The 24,068-nt window shown below is 33.8% G+C and overlaps 1 protein-coding gene across 1 annotated transcript; it reads right to left on the reverse strand.

Moving 5' to 3' along the window:
• Nucleotides 1-260: 260 nt before the first annotated feature.
• LOC143922701 (uncharacterized) lies at nucleotides 261-23,322 on the reverse strand. Its single transcript, XM_077446032.1, has 3 exons — nucleotides 22,985-23,322; nucleotides 22,581-22,735; nucleotides 261-1,226 (listed from the first exon to the last, which is right to left on the reverse strand). The coding sequence occupies exons 2-3, from the start codon at nucleotides 22,720-22,722 to the stop codon at nucleotides 328-330; spliced, it is 1,041 nt and encodes a 346-aa protein (XP_077302158.1). The 5' UTR covers nucleotides 22,723-22,735; nucleotides 22,985-23,322; the 3' UTR covers nucleotides 261-327.
• Nucleotides 23,323-24,068: the final 746 nt, after the last annotated feature.

Below are 24,068 nucleotides of genomic sequence, written 5' to 3' on the forward strand. Positions count from 1 at the left end.
GTGGATATGTAATTTTAGAAAGACTTTTTTATATACAAAAAAAAATTGCTTGAAACAATGAATTAATTTTATATTAAAGGTATTAAAAAAAATTTGCCTACGGCGTATGGCTTTTCTTTCATAATTAATTAACGTATCAGAAAATGGGAATGTTTTATTTTTGAAATCCCCCCACTGAAATGTTCGGAATTGTTATTCTCCTAGGGCCCAAGTTGGCTCTCGACGGCTTTGTATATATGTATATGTATTTTTTTTCTTTTAGGATTCAACACGCGTCATGTTGGGGTGGAGGCATGTGGGAGGAAGCGCTTGGTCTGTTTCGGTCGTTTACGCGACCTCAATGTCGACGGTGTCCTCGTCCGTGTTGACGTCATCCCTACACGCTGACTCCAGGTGCTTGTTGAGGTAGCTCTTGAGCGCAAACGACTTGTGGCACTTGGAACACTCGAAGTTCTTGTCGTGAGAGTGCGTTTGCATGTGAGCACGCAGGTTGCTGCGATCGGCGAAGGCTTTGCCGCAGTGCGCGCAACCGTAGGGTTTCTCCCCGGTGTGGCTGCGTAGATGACCCTGCAGCAGCCACGGCCGGGAGAACAACTTTCCGCACACTCCGCACACGTGGGAGAGCTTGTGGGTGAGCACGTGCATGGCCAGAGCAGGCATGGACACGTAAGCCTTGCCGCAAGTCATGCACTTCTTAGCCGCCATTGAATCCAGCGAGCGGTGGGTCTGCTTGTGCCGTGACAGGTTCGAAGAAGTGGCGTACCTCTTACCGCACTCTCCACACACGTATCTTCCTCCGCGAGTTGTCTCGGCTTCGCCACTGTCGCTTGTCTCATCCCCCTGCCATCTCTTCGCTGGTTTCGACTTGTTCCTGGAGCGGCCGTCGGTGGCTGAGAGTGCGTCGTAAGTGTATACCGTGGAGGAGTCAGCGTCTGATGGCTGTGACTGGGGCTGAAGCTCCTGCCAGTTGTCGTTGGGGTTGTTGTTCTCGGCGTCCGAGGAGTACTCTGGAGGTGGAGGACGAGTCGAAAGAGACGAGACCACGTACAGGCAGGAAGTGGGTGGGGGTGGGCCAGCTGCTGGTTGCAAGATGGCGAGCACCCCCGGAGCAGCGAGGGGTGGTAGACTCTGAGCCAGAGACAGCAGATCGTGAGCAGCTGCAGTCTCTTCTGGCGACCTGCCCTGGAGTGCAGCTTCACTTTCCACACCTAACTCGCCGGAGTATTCTGAAATATAAACACGCGTACATTACTATTGAGTTCTAGTGTTGTGCCCGTTTATTTCAACGGGTTCACAAATTAAAATAAAGTTATGTTTTGCATATAAATATAGTGTAATGTCATTTAGAGGCGGGCCTGTGTATTAATGCGCCGTTCGCCCACTTCGAAATGATGAATGAATTTGTGTGTGTGTGTCTTCGTGGATGTGTGTACGCTCACGCGCATGCTTAGGGCCGGGCCGCACTGTGCGACTTGCGAGCGACTTGGTTGAGGGCGACCAAACCAATGCATGCAGGTAGATGGGACATGCTACACCCGTCAACTTGTTTGTCGCACACATTTCCATACATTTTTTCGTGTCGCGCAACTAGTCGGCCGACATAGTTGCACGGTGCGGCCCGGCCCTTAGGCGCATCTGACGCTGACGTTACTCGTTCCAATACAGGTACTCAATATCAAGAGCACCTGTCAGATGCTCCACACCCTCCCACTTTCCCGCTACCCCGATTCTCCGCTTTCCCGCGTCTCCTCAACACGATCGGTCGCCACGTCACATCCGTATGCATTACGTATACTCCTGATATTATAAAATTTGTGTTTTTGAAATCTCCATACTTGTCGACGCATCCACCACATACCCAAAAACATACCGTTTTCATATATTACTATTGAGTATTATAAACATTCAAAACTAAAAGGATGTCAGTATGAAATATTCCACTTTTTACGTTTATGGAATTCAAATTTTTTCACTCTTTTGTTTATTCTTTCATTTCAATTGCACGGCAAATTCCTCAGCAGCACTTAGTACATACTTCAAAAGCATTGTTTAGTTCACGAGCAGTTTCTATTGTTTACCACCCATTTTGAACTCATACAAATAAATTGCTTCATTCCCAACTTACATAGATGCAGTTGCTCAATTTAAAGCAAAAAAAAAAAAAAAATAACAACTGAAATCGATGTCACCAAAATATACACTGAATACACTGACATTGGCATGAGCTTGATGAAATGTGATTTTCATTGAAAACAAGCTGATTTGCTATTTTTTTTTAAATATTATAAATAATAAAGGTACTTGGGAAATATTTTTAAGGTATTAATTATTTAAACAAGACGTTACGCCTAAAACGTATTAATCAGCAGCGTGGACTAGTGGTTGGCATATAATTTATTCGAACAAATTGGTCACGGGTTCGATTCCCACTGGTTGCTGCTGATCAGACCTTAGATATGTAACTATATGTCAATCGTTTCCTATCAGTTTCAGATCGTTTCCTATAGTTTCCTATCGTTTCAGAGTTTGCCAATTTATCTGATTTCAATCTTGATGTGGTTCATATGATTTCAAAACTATATTATCTATAATACAGATGTCTGGCTAAACTTTGATAGGAAACAATCGATGTGGAGTCACAAATCTTCAAGTCTGACCACCAGAATGTAAGATTACACTCAGAATAAATTCTTTTCAATCGATGTCAGTTCACGGGATCGAACCTGGTGGCCTCTCGGTGCTTAGTATTAACGCAACCACCGAGCCATGCTACTGGCGTATATGTCTATATATTTATGTATGTATATTATTTTTAACTAAATAATCTTTAAAGTCGATGACCAAAATTTCGTAATCAGAGATTCTACCAGAAACATCTGTCGACAAATCACTTCGTAGTGATTTGTCGGTAAGTTTTGGTTTTACGCGATAAAAATTGGATAGTATATTTTTTTCTATATTTAAGATGGTTTAACGCATTCATTAAATAATAATTGAAAAGGCGGAGGGATCTTCAAATGAAGCTGGCATTCTAAAGCGAATCCATTGGATTTTCACAATCATAAAGGGGGCGCACTCAAAAACTCGTTTAAACGAGTAAAAATTTGATCCATAAAATTCGAATGAGGCTACGAGTTTAATCCCACCAATCAGTCTAAAAAATCCTCAATCAGGGAACGTAATCCGTTTAAGCTTTTTACTTTGGATTTTTTTTTTATTATCGCGTTAGTAAGTATTGCGGATTTGTCGTTTGCGATTGAGACGCTGTAAAATCGACAAAATTTCAATGACGACACATTTCAAAAGATAGTGCGTCTGATTGATTACTACATATTTCTGTGCTGACAATATTCGACAAGTGGTGGGATTACATGTGAATTGATTGATGCGAAACGAACAGTTATGTCATTAATTGAAAGAACTAAAAGAACAATTTTAATCGGCTATACTTGCAATCTATTGGACAGTTCGTGTCGTGTTGGCTTATATTATAAGCCTTTAAAGACTATATTTATTTATTTATTTATACAGGTAAAAATCCATTCAAGAAAATTACATAATAAAAACATACAATGAAATCTTATAATATAAAATTAACAATAAAATAAAAAAAGAAAATCAGAAATGATGGTGAAAATTAAGGAAACGCAATATTCTGAATGGAATAAACCGACCAAAAGTAACTTTAAATATGTCAATGTCCGTCTGATCAACTACATATATGTACATATGGTTAAAAAGCCCTATGGCTATGCATATTTAAAGAATGTTAGTTTTCGCTATAATTGGCGAAAACAGAACACGTTTGCGTATTCTACAATAATAATTTTCGGGTGCATTAAAAGTGAATTCGCTAAGAATTGGTGAATTATAAATATTTCCACCGAGAACAAGGAACATGTGTCGTAATATTATTGTAGTATATGCTAAAAGGAGCCGCCGTTTTAATTGGTTTTCGAGGATTATCTCTAGGCTTGAGTGCAGTCGGCTAACAATGGGGATCCCCGAATTGATTTAGTGGTCGGTAACGGCATTCGGTCACTTCCCGCTAGAGTTCTCAGAACTGGCAGCGCGAAAAAGTGGAACTGCGTATCTGGTACGTGACTATAACAATGGGTAAACAAACGCGTCGAGGAAGATGCAGTGAGCGACCTGCCCTTTATAAGCAGGTAATTAGGCCATATGAAGGCATTCTGGACGGAGTACTGGCAGTCTTACAGGATCTTTTCAATCACCCAATAAATGCTGTGAAGCGACTTTGGCATTTTATTTGAATCCTCCACCCACCCCTACGCAACATTATAATAAAATACGACGACGAGATTCAAGACTGACTAAGCCCGTCATTCCCCAAATAAAATTGCTTGGGTATAACCAAGGGTAGTTGGATATACCCATACATTTTATAATAGAGAAAAGAATTTTTTGTAATAAATTAATATACAATTTTTTGTTAGGTGACCAAATTATGTAGTTAAAAAAAATGGACCTGACAAAAGAATTGTATATTAATTTATTACAAAAAATTCTTTTCTCTATTATAAAATGTATGGGTAATAAATTAATATACAATTTTTTGTTAGGTGACCAAATTATGTAGTTAAAAAAAATGGACCTGACAAAAGAATTGTACATAGAGGAAAATCTAAATATATTAAATGTATTATACATATAATATAATATGTATATATGTTTTAGTGAAACTGAAATTGTCAGTAAAATTATAATTTCATTAGTGTGATTATAATTACACTGACTCAAGCAGTGAGTACGTATATAACAATAGAATTACAAATTCACTTCTCAATGTCAGTGAATTTGTAATTTGAATTACAACGTAACGTACCAACCATAACAATCTTCAATATATAAAACCAACCCTAACTTAACCTAACCTTAAATAAATAAGTGTAGGTTGCTAATATTTATGTATATTTAATGACATTATGTTTAATGTTTTGCGAAATATTTCTCGAAATGAAGAAAAGTGGAGTATGCCATTTTCAAATATAACAGCTCACATGTATAATACTTTCATTGGTGAAATAATAAATTGAACGCAATATCACATTATAGAATATATATATTTTTAAATTAAAATTCTTTATTAGAATCGCACGATTTTTCCAATAAAGCCTGCCTTTTCGTTTCGATTACAGGATTGATGAAAAATACATAAGTAACATTTCGAAGATTTGTAACAAAGTTTATGAATATATGTACATACTACGAATCGTTTAATTTTTTAAAATGCTTTAAATGTATCAAATCCCATGGTATTTTTACGACGTTTATTTAATATGATATTTATGATAGTATTAAAGAAAATTGGAATGATATCGACTAGCTGGCCATCGCCGGCTTACATTGTAAATTTTTTGTACAAGTTTTATGCCAGTAGTAAAATCTAGATTTGCCAAGTTGAGGGCAGACATCAATCTTTAGTTGGAGGAGTAGAAAATTTTCCTTTTTCAATTTAATAACGAAGAATCTATCCCGCAGGACGAATAAACGTGCAAAGTTTCGCGTTGTAAATATTGCGGATGACGAGATTGCACCCAGTGGAGATTGAGTGCTCGACTAGAATGGTTATATGTATATATATATATATATATATATATATATATATATATATATATATATATATATATATATATATATATATATATAAATAGGGTTACCATCTCAATTCTTATACCGGTTTAAATGTAGGGAAACTTACACAAGACAAAATTTCTATTTCCGTTTGTCAGATTTTGCTCAATTTTTACTTTATCTATGTACGTAGTAACAATATATGAAGTTTTGTGATTATGCGAAAAAACGACCTCGAGATTTTGACTGATTCGAACTCAGAATCGATCACTGATCACGTTTTAATGATCTAGAAAAAATGTGTGTGTTGCTGTGTGTGTGTGTGTGTGTCTGTGTATTTTGGAGATTTTTTGAACACCGTTAGTCCTATCAAATCCAAACTTAGTATCTGTTACTGAAATTTTTATCGACACTACCTAATTTTTTTTCAACTTTTCAAGTTGACCGGATATGGTACCTCCCCTTATAGATGTCCTCTTTTTTTTAAGTTTTTGAATTCAACTATCTCCTAAACGGCTGATTGAATCGGATTGAAAATTTTTTACATGTAATAGAAATTGTAAATATTAGTCCTCAATATTTTTTCCTAAACCGGAAATAGTACTTTTACTCTAGAGAATCGAGTTTTTTTATATTTTTCTCAGAAACCTTTTTGTTTATTGAACTGAAATTTCACATCTAGAAGTTTAGGTTAATACCAAGTTATTTATATAATTTGGTAAGCATCCGTCAACCGGAAGTGGCACGTTAAATAAGCACGCTGGACTCTTTTCGTGGGTTTATTGATGTATGGCTGAGGCGATTTTATTGATGTATGGCGGCTCCTAGCTCCTATAAAAAATAGCTACTCAACAAAATAAAACGATAGATGCAACCCAATGGTGGATATCCATAGCATATTAAAAAATAATTTCTCTAGTGCAGGCCTGGGCAAGCTTTTTTACTGAAGGGCCAAATTCGATATTTTATATGAGTCGGCGGGCCGCACATATATATATATATATATATATATATATATATATATATATATATATATATATATATATATATATATATATATATATATGTATATATATATATATATATATATATATATATATATATATATATATATATATATATATATATATATATATATATATATATATATATATATATATATATATATATATGTGTGTGCGTTAAATAATTACAATAAAACAAACTAATAAGGTTAAAATTTTAATGAGAATGATTAAGTTGTTTAATTTCTTTCGACATTTTCTGTATATCAGGTTTAAATTTGGTAGTAGAAATTTTTAAAACTGCCTGTAAGTGTTGATCTGTAATGCTTGATCTTAAGGAGCTTTTATTTAAATTCATTACGGAAAATGTCTGCTCACATATATGTATATGTCGATCCGAAAATGACCAACATTTTTCTCGCAGTCTTTAATTTTTCAGAATTCCGGGAATTCTAAAAATTGCAGATTTTTTCACGGCGGTATAAACTTTCGAATCTGTATCGCACTTTAAATCTAAAATTTCCAGTTGTAGTTCACTCGGAATGTTGTCAACATTTGCTAAAAACGGATCACGGATTATTGCTAGGCTTTTTTCAATTACTCGGAAGTCACTTAAAGCTTTGATGGTGTCTCCGTATTTTTTAATTTTACTTTCATCAATATTTAATGATTTCAGTGTTGGGAAGTGATCCAGTTTCTGAATTAATATTTGACGTCGAAACAGTTGGAGTTTTAAATTAAATGCATTCAAGCTTTTTATCAAATCGTGAGCATATACATTTTTACCCTGTAAAATACAGTTGAAAGTGTTCAGGTGCGTTATGATGTCCAAAGTAAAAGCAAAATCACAAAGCCAGTCATTGTTAGTGAATTCAGGAAAATCAGTTATATGTTTCATTTCTAAAAATAAAATGATATAATCCTTTAATTTCCACACTCTTTGAAGTACTTTCCCTAAACTTAACCATCGAATATAGCCGTGAAAAGGAATATCTGTGTACTCTGCATCAAGATCTTCAAGAAAGCTGATAAATTTTCAGTGTTTCAGTCCACTTGATCGGATTAAATTGACAAGCTTAATAACACGTGATGTTACGTGATCAACTTTTAATACGTTTCTGCACAAGACTTGCTGATGTATAATACAATGAAGTGCAATTAAATTATAATCAGGATCGATTTCTCGAATTCTATCCTGGATTTTCTTTACTGCACCAACATTTTTTCCGGTCAAATTTCGTGCACCATCAGTCGTAACGCTGACCCATTTGTTCCATTTGTCTTCAATTTTTTTTAAATATATCATTTCCCGTTTTTTGATATTTTAACGATTCCATTGAAAGAAGCTCTTCAATAATTTCAAATTCAGAAGTACATCCACGTATAAAAATTAATAACTGTGCAGTATCCTTTTGATCGTTGCTTTCGTCGATTGCTAACGAGTACCAGTTGAATGATTTTGATACTGATAATAATTGCTCTTTTAAATTGGTAGCGATACATTCAATCCTTCTAACTACAGTTCGCCGAGATAAACTCAAGTTCTCAAATTTATTATTTTATTATTTTTATTATTTTATTAATTGAAAAATCAACAGACAGGATGTACAGAGATAGGTATAAAAAACACAAAAAGTAAATAAATAATATATGTAACACCCGAGTCCAATAATAGATTTTTACAAAAATGAAAAAGATAAATATAAGGAAAACAAATTAAAAAGTAAAGAATAAAGGCATGACAAAATATGTAGTACATTGCATAATTAAACTATAGTATTAAAATATTTTATGTTTAATATCCGAGCATATAATTGCACTTACTCTAGTCATACAGTTTTTAATGTATTATCCACCTGAGAACGGTTTGCTACTTTTCGCGATTATATTAGACACAACAAAGCTTGCTTCTACATATGCTTCTTGTTCCCTGGTGTGTCGCATTTTGTTGTGAAGATAATTTTTTAATCAAATCTTCTGCTGTTTTTTTTCTTCAATCTTCGGCTAGATTTGCAACAAATTGACAATGTTTAGTAGTAAAATGTCTTTTTATGTTGTATTCTTTTAAAACAGAAACGCTTTCCTGGCAAATAAGACAAATAGCCTTATTTTTCACTTGAACGTAAAAATGTGATTGCATTATATTAATTATACTCACGGATACATTATAATACATGGGATTGTATTATAATCACTATTATAATCAAAAATGAATAAATTGAGGAAGGGAGAAGTCTAATACGTTTGTATGGACAAGGCGCTGGTGTCCAGCCCTCTCAAAGATGTGTGCTCTTCACGAAAAAAATCATATATTATTCTTGTATCAATGTGATGAAAATAAAAGTGGGATTTTTTCCTATTAGAAAGGTCAAAAATGTTACCACGATTCTGTCCACACCCTTGAACGTATCAAGCTGAAAATTTATATTTGTAATCTTTATGTACTAACTTAGAGCTGTTAACGTTTTGGTCAGAATTCGTAAACCGGTAGTAGTATTTTTTTTTAAAACATATTTCATTATTTTATTTTGAACTTTTAAATTATTTTAATCCTCTTAATATTTATTGTGTATAATACTAATAGTGATTTTAAGTAATAAATAAATTTGAACAAAATGCAACGACCGGAAGTAGAAGTTTTGTCTTGTGCAAGTTTCCATTCATTTGCGTTCAATTTGTATCGAAAATGCTGTTATAGCTATTTGTATTTCATAATGCTGCCAACACGTGTGAATGTGTCTGTACGGTTCAATATCAAATTTTATTTTGTGACCTTCTTATATTCCTCAAATACATAGATAAAGTAATGGGTTGGTCACATCCGAATTTTTTTTAATTACTTAGCATAACTATAAATATTATAAACATATAATATCAAGAGGATAGAAATAATTTAAAAGGTCAATATAAAATAATGAAATATTGCTTTAATGAAAATTCTACTTCTGGTTTACCAATTCTAGCCAAAAGCTTATCAACTCTAAATTAGTACATAAAGAATACAAATTTAAATTTAAATTTTAGGGTGTGGAAAAAATCGTGTGGTCATAACATTTTTACTTTTCTAAGAGGAAAAATTCCCACCCCCGGTTTTTTAATTTAATGATTTTTTTTTATTTTCATCACATTAATACAAGGATTATACTTGAATGTTCTCGTGAGCACACATATTTAAACGGTCGAAAAAAATAGTGTAAAAAAATAAACTGCCACTTCCGGTTGGCTGGTGCTCTCTAAATTTTATAAATAAATAACGGTATTAAGCTTAAATTTCTAGATATGAAATCTTAGTTCAATACACTGAAAGGTTTCCGAGAAAAACATAAAATATCTCGATCTATTAGAGTAAAAGTACTACATACTTCCGGTCGAGGTAAAAATGTTTAAAAAATATTACGATATAAAATGTATGATTTCAATTACAAGTAAAAACAATTGTCTAATTTGGTTAGCGGTTTGGGAGGAAATTGAATTAAAATACTTAAAAAAAGAGGACACCTATTAGGGGAGGCACCATTTCCGATCAACTTAAAAATTAACGTCGTGTCGATAAGAATTTAAGTAACAGATACTAATTTTCGATTTGATAGGACTAACGGTGTTCAAAAAATCCCCAAAATACACAGACACACATACCGACATTTTTTCTAGATCATGAAAACGTGATCATGATCGATTCTGAGTTCTAATCAGTTAAAATCTCGAGTTCGAATTTTCACATGATCATAAAACTTCATCTATTGTTACTAGGTACATAGCTAAAGTAATTGTTACTAAGTACAAATAATTGGAAAAATTGCACCATATGTAGTGATTTCATGAAATCCTATCCTATCCTAATTCTATAAAGAGTATACCCAATCTTCTATAATATGATAGGTAGGTTCATTCAGCTTTAAAATAAAAAAATCAACATTTTATCATAATATTTATCTGTATATGTACATATGTAAATTATGTTTAAAATACCGTAAAAATAGTTTATTTCTACTCCTAGGAGTGGGAACTTAATTTAGCACGTCATTACGTTATAAGTATTAGTTGCACTTGTACTTTCACGATCGCAAATGATATTTAGTGAGTCCTACGACTCATGTTATCTTTAGCCACCACGAATGATGCTATCCTTAGCCACCACGAATGATGTTATCTTTAGCCACCATGAACAGGTAAAAACCTGAGAGTTGAGAAAGACTACGTCATTGTCCATTTATTATTATGAAAGTGGTACATACAACGTTATTATGGAATTTAATGATGACACAAGCGATGGCGCTTAAAACGATTTGTTGCTTTTATTCATTTTTCTCATATATGAGATTCATTGATTGCTCATTGAATGATTACACTGAGTACAGCGGTCGGACTACATGTCATCTCGCTTGCAACTAACATATTACGCGATACAACCATATATACAATATAAGCATTTAAATTGCAATTACCGCTTTAGTTAGTACGTTTAGATACAAAAAAAAATATTGAGATAGAAAACCAATCCTTATAAACGTGGTGAAATAAAAAATTTGCCAAATAAATGAAAAATAGCACGGAAAAAAAATCCGTAAAAAAAATATATTTTTGATTTTTAAAATTCGCTAGACAATTAATTAGAAGTATTTTAAAGCAATGAAATATAACAATTGATAGGAAAAATATCTGACTATTGATTACAATACTCACTTTGAGCGTAATAATCCTAAATTTTGAGTTAAAGACCGCAAAAGCCAAAAAACTGTAAAAATCGCGGATTTTTTTAAACACTCATATCTCGTAAACGATCGCCCACCAACAAAAATCAATATCATATTCGAATTCAGTGGGTCAAACTTAGTAAAGATTAGCTAGTCTCCGCTCTGGTATTTTTTTTTGTTGCTCAGTGTTATCGATTCGATGTAGCCTTACGAGAACTAAGCATAAAATAATAATAATATATTTTCTAATATGATCATCTATTTTTTGTAGGGAGAACATCGATGAATTGATGGTTATTGCTAAAATAACATTATCTACAGGTATTTCATTTGACGAAGACTCATTGTGCAAAAAATTATGTATACCAGCGGAAGCATAATTTTTAAATGGTTCGGTGATTATTTTGATACTAATAATAACCTTGCTGATGATTCGGATACCAACGTGGATTCAGAGGATGTCCTGAGTGATATGGAGATTTGATTTAAATTTGTTTTCTTTTTTTATTTCTTAAATGTCATTGTTTTTGTTGTACTTTTTATTTATTGTACTATTTATGTTATAATATAAATTATTAATTAATTAATTATTTATTATTGAATTATAGTGTATTTTATTATTTTATGCCTACATGTGTACCATGAAATAAAACTGAACACTATTTAATGCTGGTTAAACCATGTTTCTACCGGTATATAATTTTCACGCATTTGTTTCCAATACATATACAAGTTATTAAAATGTATTACTACATATATTATTTTTCATAATTTTTCCGCTTTTTAACATTCCTTGTGATACGTACCTACGATACGATAACGTTCCTTGTGACCTTCCAGGATTTCAGTTAAAATGATCAAGATTGCTTTCATTACTTTGTTATAAAAAATTCAATTGATTTTAACAATATTAACACAATTAAATTATTATTTTTCTCATTGGAAAGGAATCGACTTGAATACAATTCGCCAATATGGTCCCCTTATTCACAGGTACATAGTAATTCCATTGAGAGGATTCAGAATAGATTTATTAGATTCAATGATTATAATTTTTTTACACAATCTGACCCTGTCACCAACACGCAGGTATATTAAATTGAATATGATCAAACTTTGTAACAGGAGAATAATCAATGATTTATTATGTCTGTTTGGTGTATTCAACGGAGTTATGGACTGTTGTGAATTAGTGGACCTCATAAATTTTCTTACACCGGGGAGATTTACTAGATGCAACTATTTATTCCACATCAAAAATTATGCCAATAGTTATAATAAAAATTCAACGTTACCCCGACTTTAACTGGGAAACGATTTTAGCCAATTTGATTTTTTTAATATTAGTAAACATAGTTTAAAAAAATTGTTGCATCATCATTTTTCTGATTTATACAAATGCTAAATGCATTTTATTTTATTGTTATTTATTTTTTCAATTAGTTTTAAAACTCATTTTTTTTTAAATATTAATATTGTTTTTTTTTTTTTTTTTGTTCTATTTATGTATAATATTATTGTTCAATAGTCCTTCCGGCCGCATATGTAAAGTAAATAAGTAAATAAATTAATCATTCACATTCGCCGGATGAGCATACAATTCAGCGAAAACGAAATCAAAAATAAATTTAATTAAAAAAAAATGTCTTAGATTTTTATTTAGTGGCCAAATTGACTGAAAAAATATTCTAATAAAAAAAATTCTGTTGATTTAGATTCTGATCAGTGCGCACGCGTGCAGCTTATAGGGAAAGTTGCATATGCACTATAAAAATCAACAATAAATATAACCAACAGAATTTCTATTGAAAAATGATTTATTTATATTATTCATTTCAAATTCACACGCAATTCTTGAACTATAATGCAGTACACGAAGGGGAAGTCAGCACGATACTGAGCAACGTACCGAAAAGGATTTCTTCGTTTTCATACACATTAGTTCCAAAATTGTACCACTGTGCAAATGCGGTTCGGCATACATATGTGGTAACCCTAACCACCGATATAAAGAGATAGAGAGAGGTAGACCCAAAGATTGGCGAAATTCAAGACGATCTTCGCGACAGTCTCACCGAGACGCTTGCAATCAGTGTTAGAACAATAGCAATATGCAGAACGTCGGGCGTTTTGGGCCTTGCATAAGCACATGCAAAGGGGTGGTTTTTCTCCTCCCCCAAGCAAGGTGCGCAAATATGGGGGAGTTTGTGGTGGTGGAAAGTTGAGTGCTCGACGCGCAATGTACCTCTTCGTCGGTTGTCAACTTTTCATCACACTAAAACGAGGGGTGGAATAACAACTTTGACGTTTACGTTGCAATATGACGAAATGAAATTTCCCATTTTCACTTTTAGGGTAAGTTTGGGTGGCCAGATTGGCAACGAAGACATTTATTACGCACGCACGAAGGCACTGAACAAGGATTACGGAAGACTTACATATCACGTCCTCGGAGCGCAAAGGTGATAACTCTAAAACGCCTAATTGTTCTGGGTAGCGTGTTAAAGATTGTAATAAATCAAGTTGGATTTAAAAATAGCGCTTTTTAATAATTTACTCCTGTTTAGGGCGAAAACACACAGCGATGAACGGCACACCGCGTGCATGGCTCCTAGCCGTGGGTGGTCTCTTACATTTCTTCAAATATGGGATACACCGTTATCGATCACTGTCAAGCAAGGATAAATACAAGCAAACAATGGCCGGCACGGCACTGAATGGCACGCATAATTTTTTTTGCATGTTTAAAATTTACCGCTGGCTGATTTCACCTTATTGTCTTTCAATAGGAAGTTTTATTTTCATTTTCTACTAGTATTTTTCCCGTTGACATTTCAATGGTAAGTAGAATTTCAGATTTTCATCCATAGACCTGGTGTAAAGCTTTACTCGTATCATGGGAATGTAATAATATATATAAAAACGGAAGCGATGTGTGTATGTACATATGTGGGTATGTGCCAGACCGTAAACACACAGCCAGAGTCAAGTGGTCGAGGAGATGCGGGGAATCGTGGTAGTGGGGAAGTGGGGGAAGGGTGTGGAGCGTCGTGTGCCGTCAGGCCGAGCGACGACAGGCATGTGCGACGTAAGGACCGGGCCGCACCACTCAACTCGCGAACAACTTGGTTGAGAGCGACCAGACCAATGCATGCAGGTAGATGGGACATGCAATACTCGTCAACTTGTTTGTCGCACACATTTCCATACATTTTTTCGTGTCGCGCAACAAGTCAGCCGACAAGGTTGCACGGTGCGGCCCGGCTTTAAGGCTGAACGACGGGTGACACATATACACACACACAAACACACACACACACACACACACACACACACACACATACATTCATTTATCATTTTGAACGGGTTGGATTGGTGAGCGTGTAATGCGTGTATTAATCGTTAATTAATTAATCGATCCCGGTTCTGGTTCCAAATTTCGTTTTCAGTTCTGTTTCCTGATTCATGTTTCAGTTCCAATTCCCGATTAATTATTGTAGTAATTAGCTTCATTAAATACAAATCAACACTTAGTACAAATCAGTCTAAATATTAAGATTGAATTATAATGAGTATCATTGATTTACTATCAATATCTAATATGTATATAATTTGGAAAGAGACCTTGTATGTAACATTGGTTGGTTGGTTGGTTGGTTAGTTGGGAACAACACATTCGATTTATTTTTTTTTCGATTCAAAGGATTCGAAGTCCCAGGGGACAAAGCATCTGGGGGTGAAGACCTAGGGGGCGAAGCCCTACCCGATTTCTCTTTGGATTCTGGTATACATATAATTTCGAAAGAGTATATATGTATGTTTGTTTGTTCGTGAGAGTCAATTTAATAAAAAAAAACAAATAGTATTAAAATAAATTTATATAAAATAAAACTATTCAAATAAAAAATTGTTACCAAATTGGTCTTAAAAAACTGTTACCATCTTATAATGACAGACTTTCTTTTTTCCATATTGCAAGTTTGTCTCAGCGTAGAAGGGTTTCTGATTTGTTAATTTTATATAAGATTGCTAATGGTATTCTTGACACGTCTGTTTTAAGCGAGATTAATTTTAACGTTAATGCCCGATTCACCAGATGCACAAATCTTTTTTATCCACCTATTTTTGTAATTTTACTTTTTTATATCACCATGATGTGGTGCTCACTGTAAATGGAATATTATATTTTTATTTATGTTTATTATTATTTTTTGTCTCATTATACAACTTTCTTTTTATATTTTATTCTGTATGTGTGCCTATTTAAATAAAATAAAATAAAATAAAATAAATTTAGTAAAATGTTTACTATTAGATTAGTCATGTTTAAGCGGTTTATATTACAAATACTGAGCGAAGCCGGGTAAAACCACTAGTATAGTATAAGCATAAAAATTAGGTATTATTTTGAAATATATATATGTATATACATATGTGCGGGAAAAATTGTATTTAAAAATCGATTTAGACAATTTGTGGAAGTATCACTCTCACGTTCTAAAAATGTACTTATGTATCATCTTTATATATTTTGTGCTTATTATATATTCCTTTGAAAACAGTGCGAGACATTCAACACGACACTTGCACTTGGGAAAACGAAAAAATATTAAATTATTTTCCCTATGAAATTTTTGTTTCGATGTAAGCGGGAATAAATTCTTCTATAAACTTAAAAATAGCGATTGGCATTTAAGGTAATAAAGTAAAAATGTAGGTTGCCATAATGATGAAATTAATGTTTTGTGAAATATTATAGGGCATAAATCTGACAATATTTTTCGATACTTGGAAATTGAACGCCAACATGCTATTTAAAGTCCAATGCACTCAAAGAAGTATGTGGCGCTGTATGCGCGGCATGACGAGGAGAGATTCGAAGCGGAGTACGTGGGTGAGATGTTTGACAAGGGTAGTGGATATAGAGTGAAGAGATTGAAATGGCAATGTGCGGGTCATGTAGTTAGAAGAATGGACGAAAGGTGAGCGAAATAAGTGCTAGAATGGTACCGGAGAGTATGTAAAAGGGTGAAAAGAAGGCTGCAAGGAAGATGGCTAGACGAAAATAGAAAAATGTGTGGGGTGAGATGGGTGAGAGTTGCGCAAAACAAAGACGAATGGAAGCGTGTTGGAGAGGCCTTTAAACGAAATATGTGATATGTGAGGTATGTGAAATTATGAAAACTATTAGACGTCTCGGGAAAAGTACTTTATATTGCTTAAGGGGGTATTCTAGTCTAGACATTTTAGAAAATCAATTTTTTTTTCATATTTTCAAAGCTTAAACCTTTAAGAATATGTCTTTAAGAGGATTTTTCAAAATTCCAATTATTTTCGGAGACATAGCTGTTTTAGTGACGTGGCATCTAACCGGCGCGTAACTTTACCCGAAACATTAAACTACTTTTTTCGAGACGGTTGACATGATATCTCAAGTTCTACTGAACCAATTTACTTGAAATTTGGTGTGAGCCTTCTCTATACACTACTATATCGCACGAATTAAAACTATAACAAAAATTTAATTTTTACTATTTTTAAAAAAAGTCAAAAAGTCAAAAAAACTGGTAAAATATGTCTTTTTATTTCAGACAGCCACTATTTTGCGAAAAATAGCGGCTTTGACTTTTCCGTAGTTCGGGCGATTGCAACATTTGTTTGAACTAAGAATTTATTTGGTTTTTTGATATCAGATTACTAGGACGGTTGCAATCGTGTCAACCAGTGCGCGCCATTTTTTTGAGACCCCTCACTTCATCAGCCTGTAACTTTTTGAATTTTCCTTTGATTTTTTTTATGTATTCTTCAAACATTAATAAATATTTAGTAAAATATTGGCTACTAAAAATATTTTTTGTTTTTTTTATTGCACCTGAAAAAATACCTACAATTTATGCCTTTAGACTAGAATGCCCCTTTAAAAGTACACATTGGATATATTACATATATAAAAAACGGTACTAGGATTTGTTAAATTTTAAGCAGAGACTCAAACTTTATCGAAAGCTATACACATATAAGGCATAATCGGAAATCTTCGAAGATTTGAGTCTATAAATAAACGCTCTATCGATTACGTCATCGCTGTGGCTTCTTTTATTTTAGCCGAAAGCTGTTGCGTTGTTTTTTGCTTATTTTTCAATAACGGAATTTTTTCGTAAAAGGCACAATATCAGCAACTGAATTTCCCATATATTAAAAACAAGACCTAAAAAAATCCAAAGAAATTAAATACACAGTACCTACATATGTACATATGTATTATATATGGAATTTTACATGGCGTGAGAAATCTTCTCCAATCACTCCAGAAACACGAACTTATCTATTAATAGCAGCACTTATGTGGATAAGATGAAGATCTATGTATATACTACATATGTACATAAATGATGTGGGAAATCTTCTCCAATCATTTCAGAGATAACTTATTTATGAAGAAAGCAGCGGGTTGTAATAAACGTACTCAAAGGTTCGCTGTTTCAATACTGACAGATCTGAGCTGGCAACTATGTACATATGTAGTGGCCAATTTAACTAGATAGTCTATTTTTTTAACAGTTACATATGTATCGTAATACATACGTATATAAGATAAACTACGCAATGGCAATTAATAATGAAGACTGGCTCAGTTTAATTTCAAGTTAATACGTATATGTATTCAAGGTTGCAGTAGGATGATGATTTTTGATTAGGAAGAAAATTTATGTATGTTTATAATATTTACGGACATGAATACGAAATGGGTTGTCCACTAACTAAGCTTTGTAGAAAGAAAAACCACATACATATCACGGAAAATCTTCGAAGGCAAGCATCGAACTCTTGCAACTGCCGGTGGCGATAATCAATCCATTTATACACAATATGAAGCATGACATACTTTCAATTGTGTATAGATTTTTACTTTATCTAGTATGTATGCAGAAACAATAGATGAAGTTTTGTGATCATACGAAAATTCGAACTCGAGATTTTGACTGGTTCGAACTCAGAATCGATCACTGATCACGTTTTCATGATCTAGAAAAAATGTGTATGTGTCTGTGTATTTTGGGGATTTTTTGAACACCGTTAGTTCTATCGAACTGAAACTTAGTATCGGTTACTGGATTTCTTATCGCTACGACCTAAATTTTTTTCAATTTTTTAAGTTGACCGGAAATGGTACCTCCCCTTATAGGTGTCCTCTTTTTTTAAGTTTTTCAATTCAATTATCTCCCAAATCGCTGACTGAATCGGACTGAAATTTCTTTATATGTAATAGAAATTAAAGTTTTATAACCTAATATTTTTTGAAAATTTTCACCTGAACCGGAAGTGGTAGTTTTACTCTAGTTTTCAATTTTATTAATTTTTTGTTCAAAAGTATAGATATTTTTCGTTTTAGATGTGTCTTCTTTATTTTGCAGAACTTATTGAGAAAAGTTTGGAAATATATAAAGGAACCATTCACACAACAAAAACGATAATTGTTTGACGACAATTGTATTAAATGTATGTATATAGAAATTGAAATTCAATTTTTTAATTCGACAAATTACGTTAATAAATTTATTATTTGAAACCCTTCCCATACTAACGAATAAAATAATCACGAAATTGTTATATGAGAATAAATAAAGACCTGTAAATTAATAAAAAAAATCCTTGGCTGGTGGCAGTGCAAATATTTATTATTATTATTTTTTATTGATTCACCATAACATAACATTAAAAAAAATCGTTGTTTTCGATATACCCTAATGTATTCCGCGTAAAGTGTGCAAATTTTCCACGAAAAATATTAATAAGTACATACATATCTAATTATGTATATTACAAAACTACGTCTTTTGATAAAGAGTTGAAATTTAAATGTTCATGTTTTTATGTTGAAGCGAATTGAATACGAATAATCTTTTTTTTATTGTAAAATAACCAAGGTGTCCCATTTAAATTTCAAGATTTTGATTTCAAGAAAGAGCTTGAAAAACCTCGCTTCGAAGTTAGGGGTGAAAATATTCTCCAAAACCTACCAAATACTTTTCATATCAATGGATATATTATCCATGCTAATGGTTTCAATAAATTAATATAAATTTGAATCGATTTTAAATTTTCCGGAATCTATGGTATGTATTCATGAAAACGAATTCGTAAATTTCCATTAATATAAAATATACAGGTTTTTCATTCCAAATCGATCCATTTTCATTGCGAATTGAATCTTTTTCATTTCAAATTGACCCTTTTTCATTTCAAATTAAACCTTTTTCATTTCAAATTGACCTCTTTTCAATGTCAATTTGGAATGATTTACCTATAAGTAAGTTGTTGATATTATAAATAAATTAATAATATCAACAACTTAATTTTCTATATTAAAATTTTACTAATAACATGAATAAAATTTTGAAACTTCAACTTAAACTTAAAATTTTGAAAATAAAATTCTACCGACCGCTACACTTACGAACAATGTTATATTTCTTGACCAAAATGCAATGTTAATCTGAAACGAAATGCAATTGGCCATCGCGGGTCACAAGGAAATTTTCTCATTAAAAAATCAGCATCTTCTAAAATTGCAGCATAAATCTATGCGTATATGTATATTAAATACCTACATATTTCGTCATACATGATTATTTATTTGTTCATTTGTTTTTGTACTTTTTTTAACGCCAAAAAATTGGGCAATTTGTTGTTCGAGTCCGCGTTTACGTCTCTTCACCAACCTCGAGGTAATCATTAGAGGCCGGATAGCCAAGGGGCCGCGTATTGTTCAAATGTTGTAAATGCATTGTTAAAGGTTTGCCGAACCTTTTTTACAAAGGATTTACAACAATGGAACAATGAGCGGCCCCTTGGCTATCCGGCCTTTAGTAATCATCAACAACCTACTTATCTTGATGATTACCTCTAGGTTAGTGATCATGGATTTGAAAAATTCCGATTTTATCAAGTGCAAGTTTATCATTAGTATAATATGTACTAGTGTTGTACCCGTTGAAATATCATCGCATGGGTGTTGGCATATTAAGTTATTAAATTTAAAAAAATTAAAAGAAATGTGTCGGTGATCCGCACGCGGTTGAATATTTTTAAAATACCTTTTAAATATATAATATTTAATTTAATATTCATATTTAATTATTTAATATGAAAAAAATGGTCAAAGCTCCCTACCTATCTACTTATAAACAATATAAAACACCAATAGAAAAATTAATTAATTGATTAAATACATTTTAAAAAGAAAGCGCTAAAGGCACAGATACTAATTTGCCCAGAGGAAACATTGGTAGCAAACAGTATATTAAGAAGTTTTTGTTGATCTGTTATTATGTTAATATTAAATTCATACGTTTTGTTGGCTACATTTGTTAAATCAAACGACTATTATAGTACGGCGAGCGTTATCTTACACAGACACAAAGAATAGCGATATTATGTATATATGTACATCCATACATATATGATGCCTTGACAGCCATATCCAATAAGTGAATAGTCCTGTATATACGTACATACATACAGGGCTTTTTTTCCATGTAACGTGGTGGAACGGCGTTCCGGCACCTTTTTGTATTTCAAACGAATATTCGATGCAATATAATTAGAATATAATCTTTTCCAATAAAAAACTAAAAAAGTAGTCAGTTCTGGCGCCTTTTTTTTTTTTAAAAAAAAGGCCTGCATACATACAATATATAATATATGTTACAGTGAAAGCATATTTCAAGTGAAAATATATTTTTACTAGTGAAAAAATATTTTCACCAATTCAAGCAGTGGAAATGTATCAAACAAAGAATTTACAACTCTATAAATTTAGCCCTAACAACCCAAACTTATAGGAATATGGCCAACACTTACTTAACCTAACCTATCCTAACCCTTAAATTTATTTATTTTTTTATTTAATTTACACCAAGAAGGCCTAACAGGTAAACCCAATGCACTTTCCTGGCCAAAGACAATTATATAAACATATATGTACATCATCCATATATACACAAATTCTTACACGTATACACAAATACACATACATACATTCATAAATATAAAAATACACATATATACATATACATACATACACACCTACACACATATATATATTCATATATACATACATACACATATACATATACATATACACATACACATACATTACATACATCCATAAACATACAAACATTATACATGCATATACACATAAACACATAAATACACATAAATAAAGATAAATTACTCATATATGTAGGGATGATTTTTAAACGAGCCGAGATAGAGTGTGTGTGGTATGCATGGGAGAGACCGGATGCGTGTTGTTATGGTCACTTGTTGGAGAACAAGCCCGAAGATATGTGTTAATAAATACATAGTTCTGACTTAATCTGCGTTTCACTTGGAATCCTTCACATCCGGATCCTATATATATATATATATATATATATATATATATATATATATATATATATATATATATATATATATATATATATATATATAAATAAAAAATAGCATACATATATAAATAAATATAAAACCAACATACATACACATTATGCTAAATAATAACATTACAAAATGAAAACAACATGTGTAAATATGTATGTAGCTAGAAGTCATTTAAAATATGCTGCCTGACAGAACTGTATGATGAAGTAAAAACATCAAGGCTCCCAGAAAGCAGGTTAAATAGTACAAATAATACTTAATAATAAAATAATACAAATAATACTTATAATAGTTAAATAATACAAACCCTAACAATCTAATCTTAAATGAATGAAACCAACCCTGAAAATGTAACTGCTGATTTCACTGAAACGTCAGTGAAAATATATTGAAATTTATTTGAATCACTTGAAATATATTTACATACATACATCAGCTGAACGTTGTCTGTCTATGGGGCCGTCGACACCAATAATATTACTTACACTATTTTCCGTATCCAGTTCCCAAATAGCCACCATAGGTGTCTATATGGGAACTGGATATGGAAAATATTGTAAGTAATATTGTTGGTGTTGACGGCTCCAATCTGTTCGGCTGATTAGGTGCGCGCGTTCGCGAACACGACCACGAACACGTTCCCGAACGTATTAAAGCCCGCGCATACAATTTATGCAATTTCAACTCTTTATCAATTTATGCAGTTGCTCTCTCACCGAATTCGATCGGTTTTTTTTTGATCGACGCATAGGATTCGAATATATTTGCTAGTTAAAAATGAAACATTGCAGTTGCAGTTGATGAATTATTTGAAAAAACATAAAGTTGGTATACTCACCATGGTGTGCTATAGACCCTTGAGGGCTGTAGTAGGGTGGTGCGACGCTGCCCTCAGCGGGGCTGGCCGCCGCTGGCCTCCACTCCTGACCCGGAGACGCCAGTCTGCTGCACTGCTTCTTCACCATGTAGCAGCGGGGCATGCTGCTGCCGCAGCTGCCATGCAACAACCATAAATTACACGGAGACACGTCAACGGCAACAGGTTACGTTCTCGCGCAGGTCGCACGCAACATCCACCCCCTCACAACACATCGCAACAAAATAGATACAAATTCAATTAAAAAAAAAAAAGAAAACCATATATAGGGAGCGCATGTCAGTAATGTTATTCGAATTCGCTACTGCTATATTGTATGGTATGTATATAGTTATAAGTGTGATATATGATAAATGGTAATATACCAGCGGTGGGTGGTGTCGGCAGGGGCGTCGTCTTCGCGGATCCAGATGGCACCTGCGGAATGCGTGATGATACACACAGCGAGCGGAAGGTGTGAGCAACAAGTAGTAGTATGAAGGAGCCACAGGTACAGGAGAGGGAGTAGCGGTGTCTCAGCATTCAACAGTTCAATATTCGCATCCGCGTGGAGGGGTCGTGGAGGTGGTGGAGGCTTAGGGGTGGCTGTATGGAGACCACGGGTCGATGTGGGGGCGGAGGCGGGGGCCACGTGTTGCGCGGCGGGGGCATGCCGCGGGGGGCGCAGCGCGAGCGGCGTCCGTCGGCCGCGGCGCGCCGCTCCCTAGTCGCCGCGAGGGGCGCCGGCGCTCGTGGGGCGCGTGCGCCCTCGGGCCCCCTGCCCCCGTGCACCCCCAAGCGCCCCTCGCCAGGCGATCGATTTTCAATACGCCCCGACACCTGTTACCGAACAGAGCCGTGCCGCAACCGACCCCTCTCGCCCCCTCCCCACCTACCCCCTCAACCCTGAAGACCCACCCTCCCTTAGGGGTACATGAGAGATGTCCCCGCTATTCGACGCCGTGTGCGCCGACGATGTGCCGAAAGTGACACTGACACATTTCCGAACGGCGTCCCGTTTCCTCGAATCCGGACCCCGTCATTCAATCGACGAATAATTTTCATTCTAAATCGGCAGGCAATTTATCTGTCGTAGAGTTTCTCAGAGAGCAGCAACGTGTCAGCCAGCCGACCATTATAGATATACATATATGTATATATGTATATATATATATATATATATATATATATATATATATATATATATATATATATATATATATATATATATATATATATATATATATATATATATATATATATATATATATATATATATATATATATATATATATATATATATATATCATCATCATCATCATCATTTACAGCCATTCGCCACTGCTGGATGAAGGCCTCTCCAACACGCTTCCACTCGTCTCTGTTTTGCGCAACACTCATCCATCTCATTCCGCACATTTTCCTAATTTCGTTCACCCATCTTCCTTGCGGTCTTCCTTTTACTCTTTT

The sequence above is a fragment of the Arctopsyche grandis genome, chromosome 2 (assembly GCF_051622035.1).
Source record: "Arctopsyche grandis isolate Sample6627 chromosome 2, ASM5162203v2, whole genome shotgun sequence".
Classification (NCBI taxonomy): Eukaryota; Metazoa; Arthropoda; class Insecta; order Trichoptera; family Hydropsychidae; genus Arctopsyche; species Arctopsyche grandis.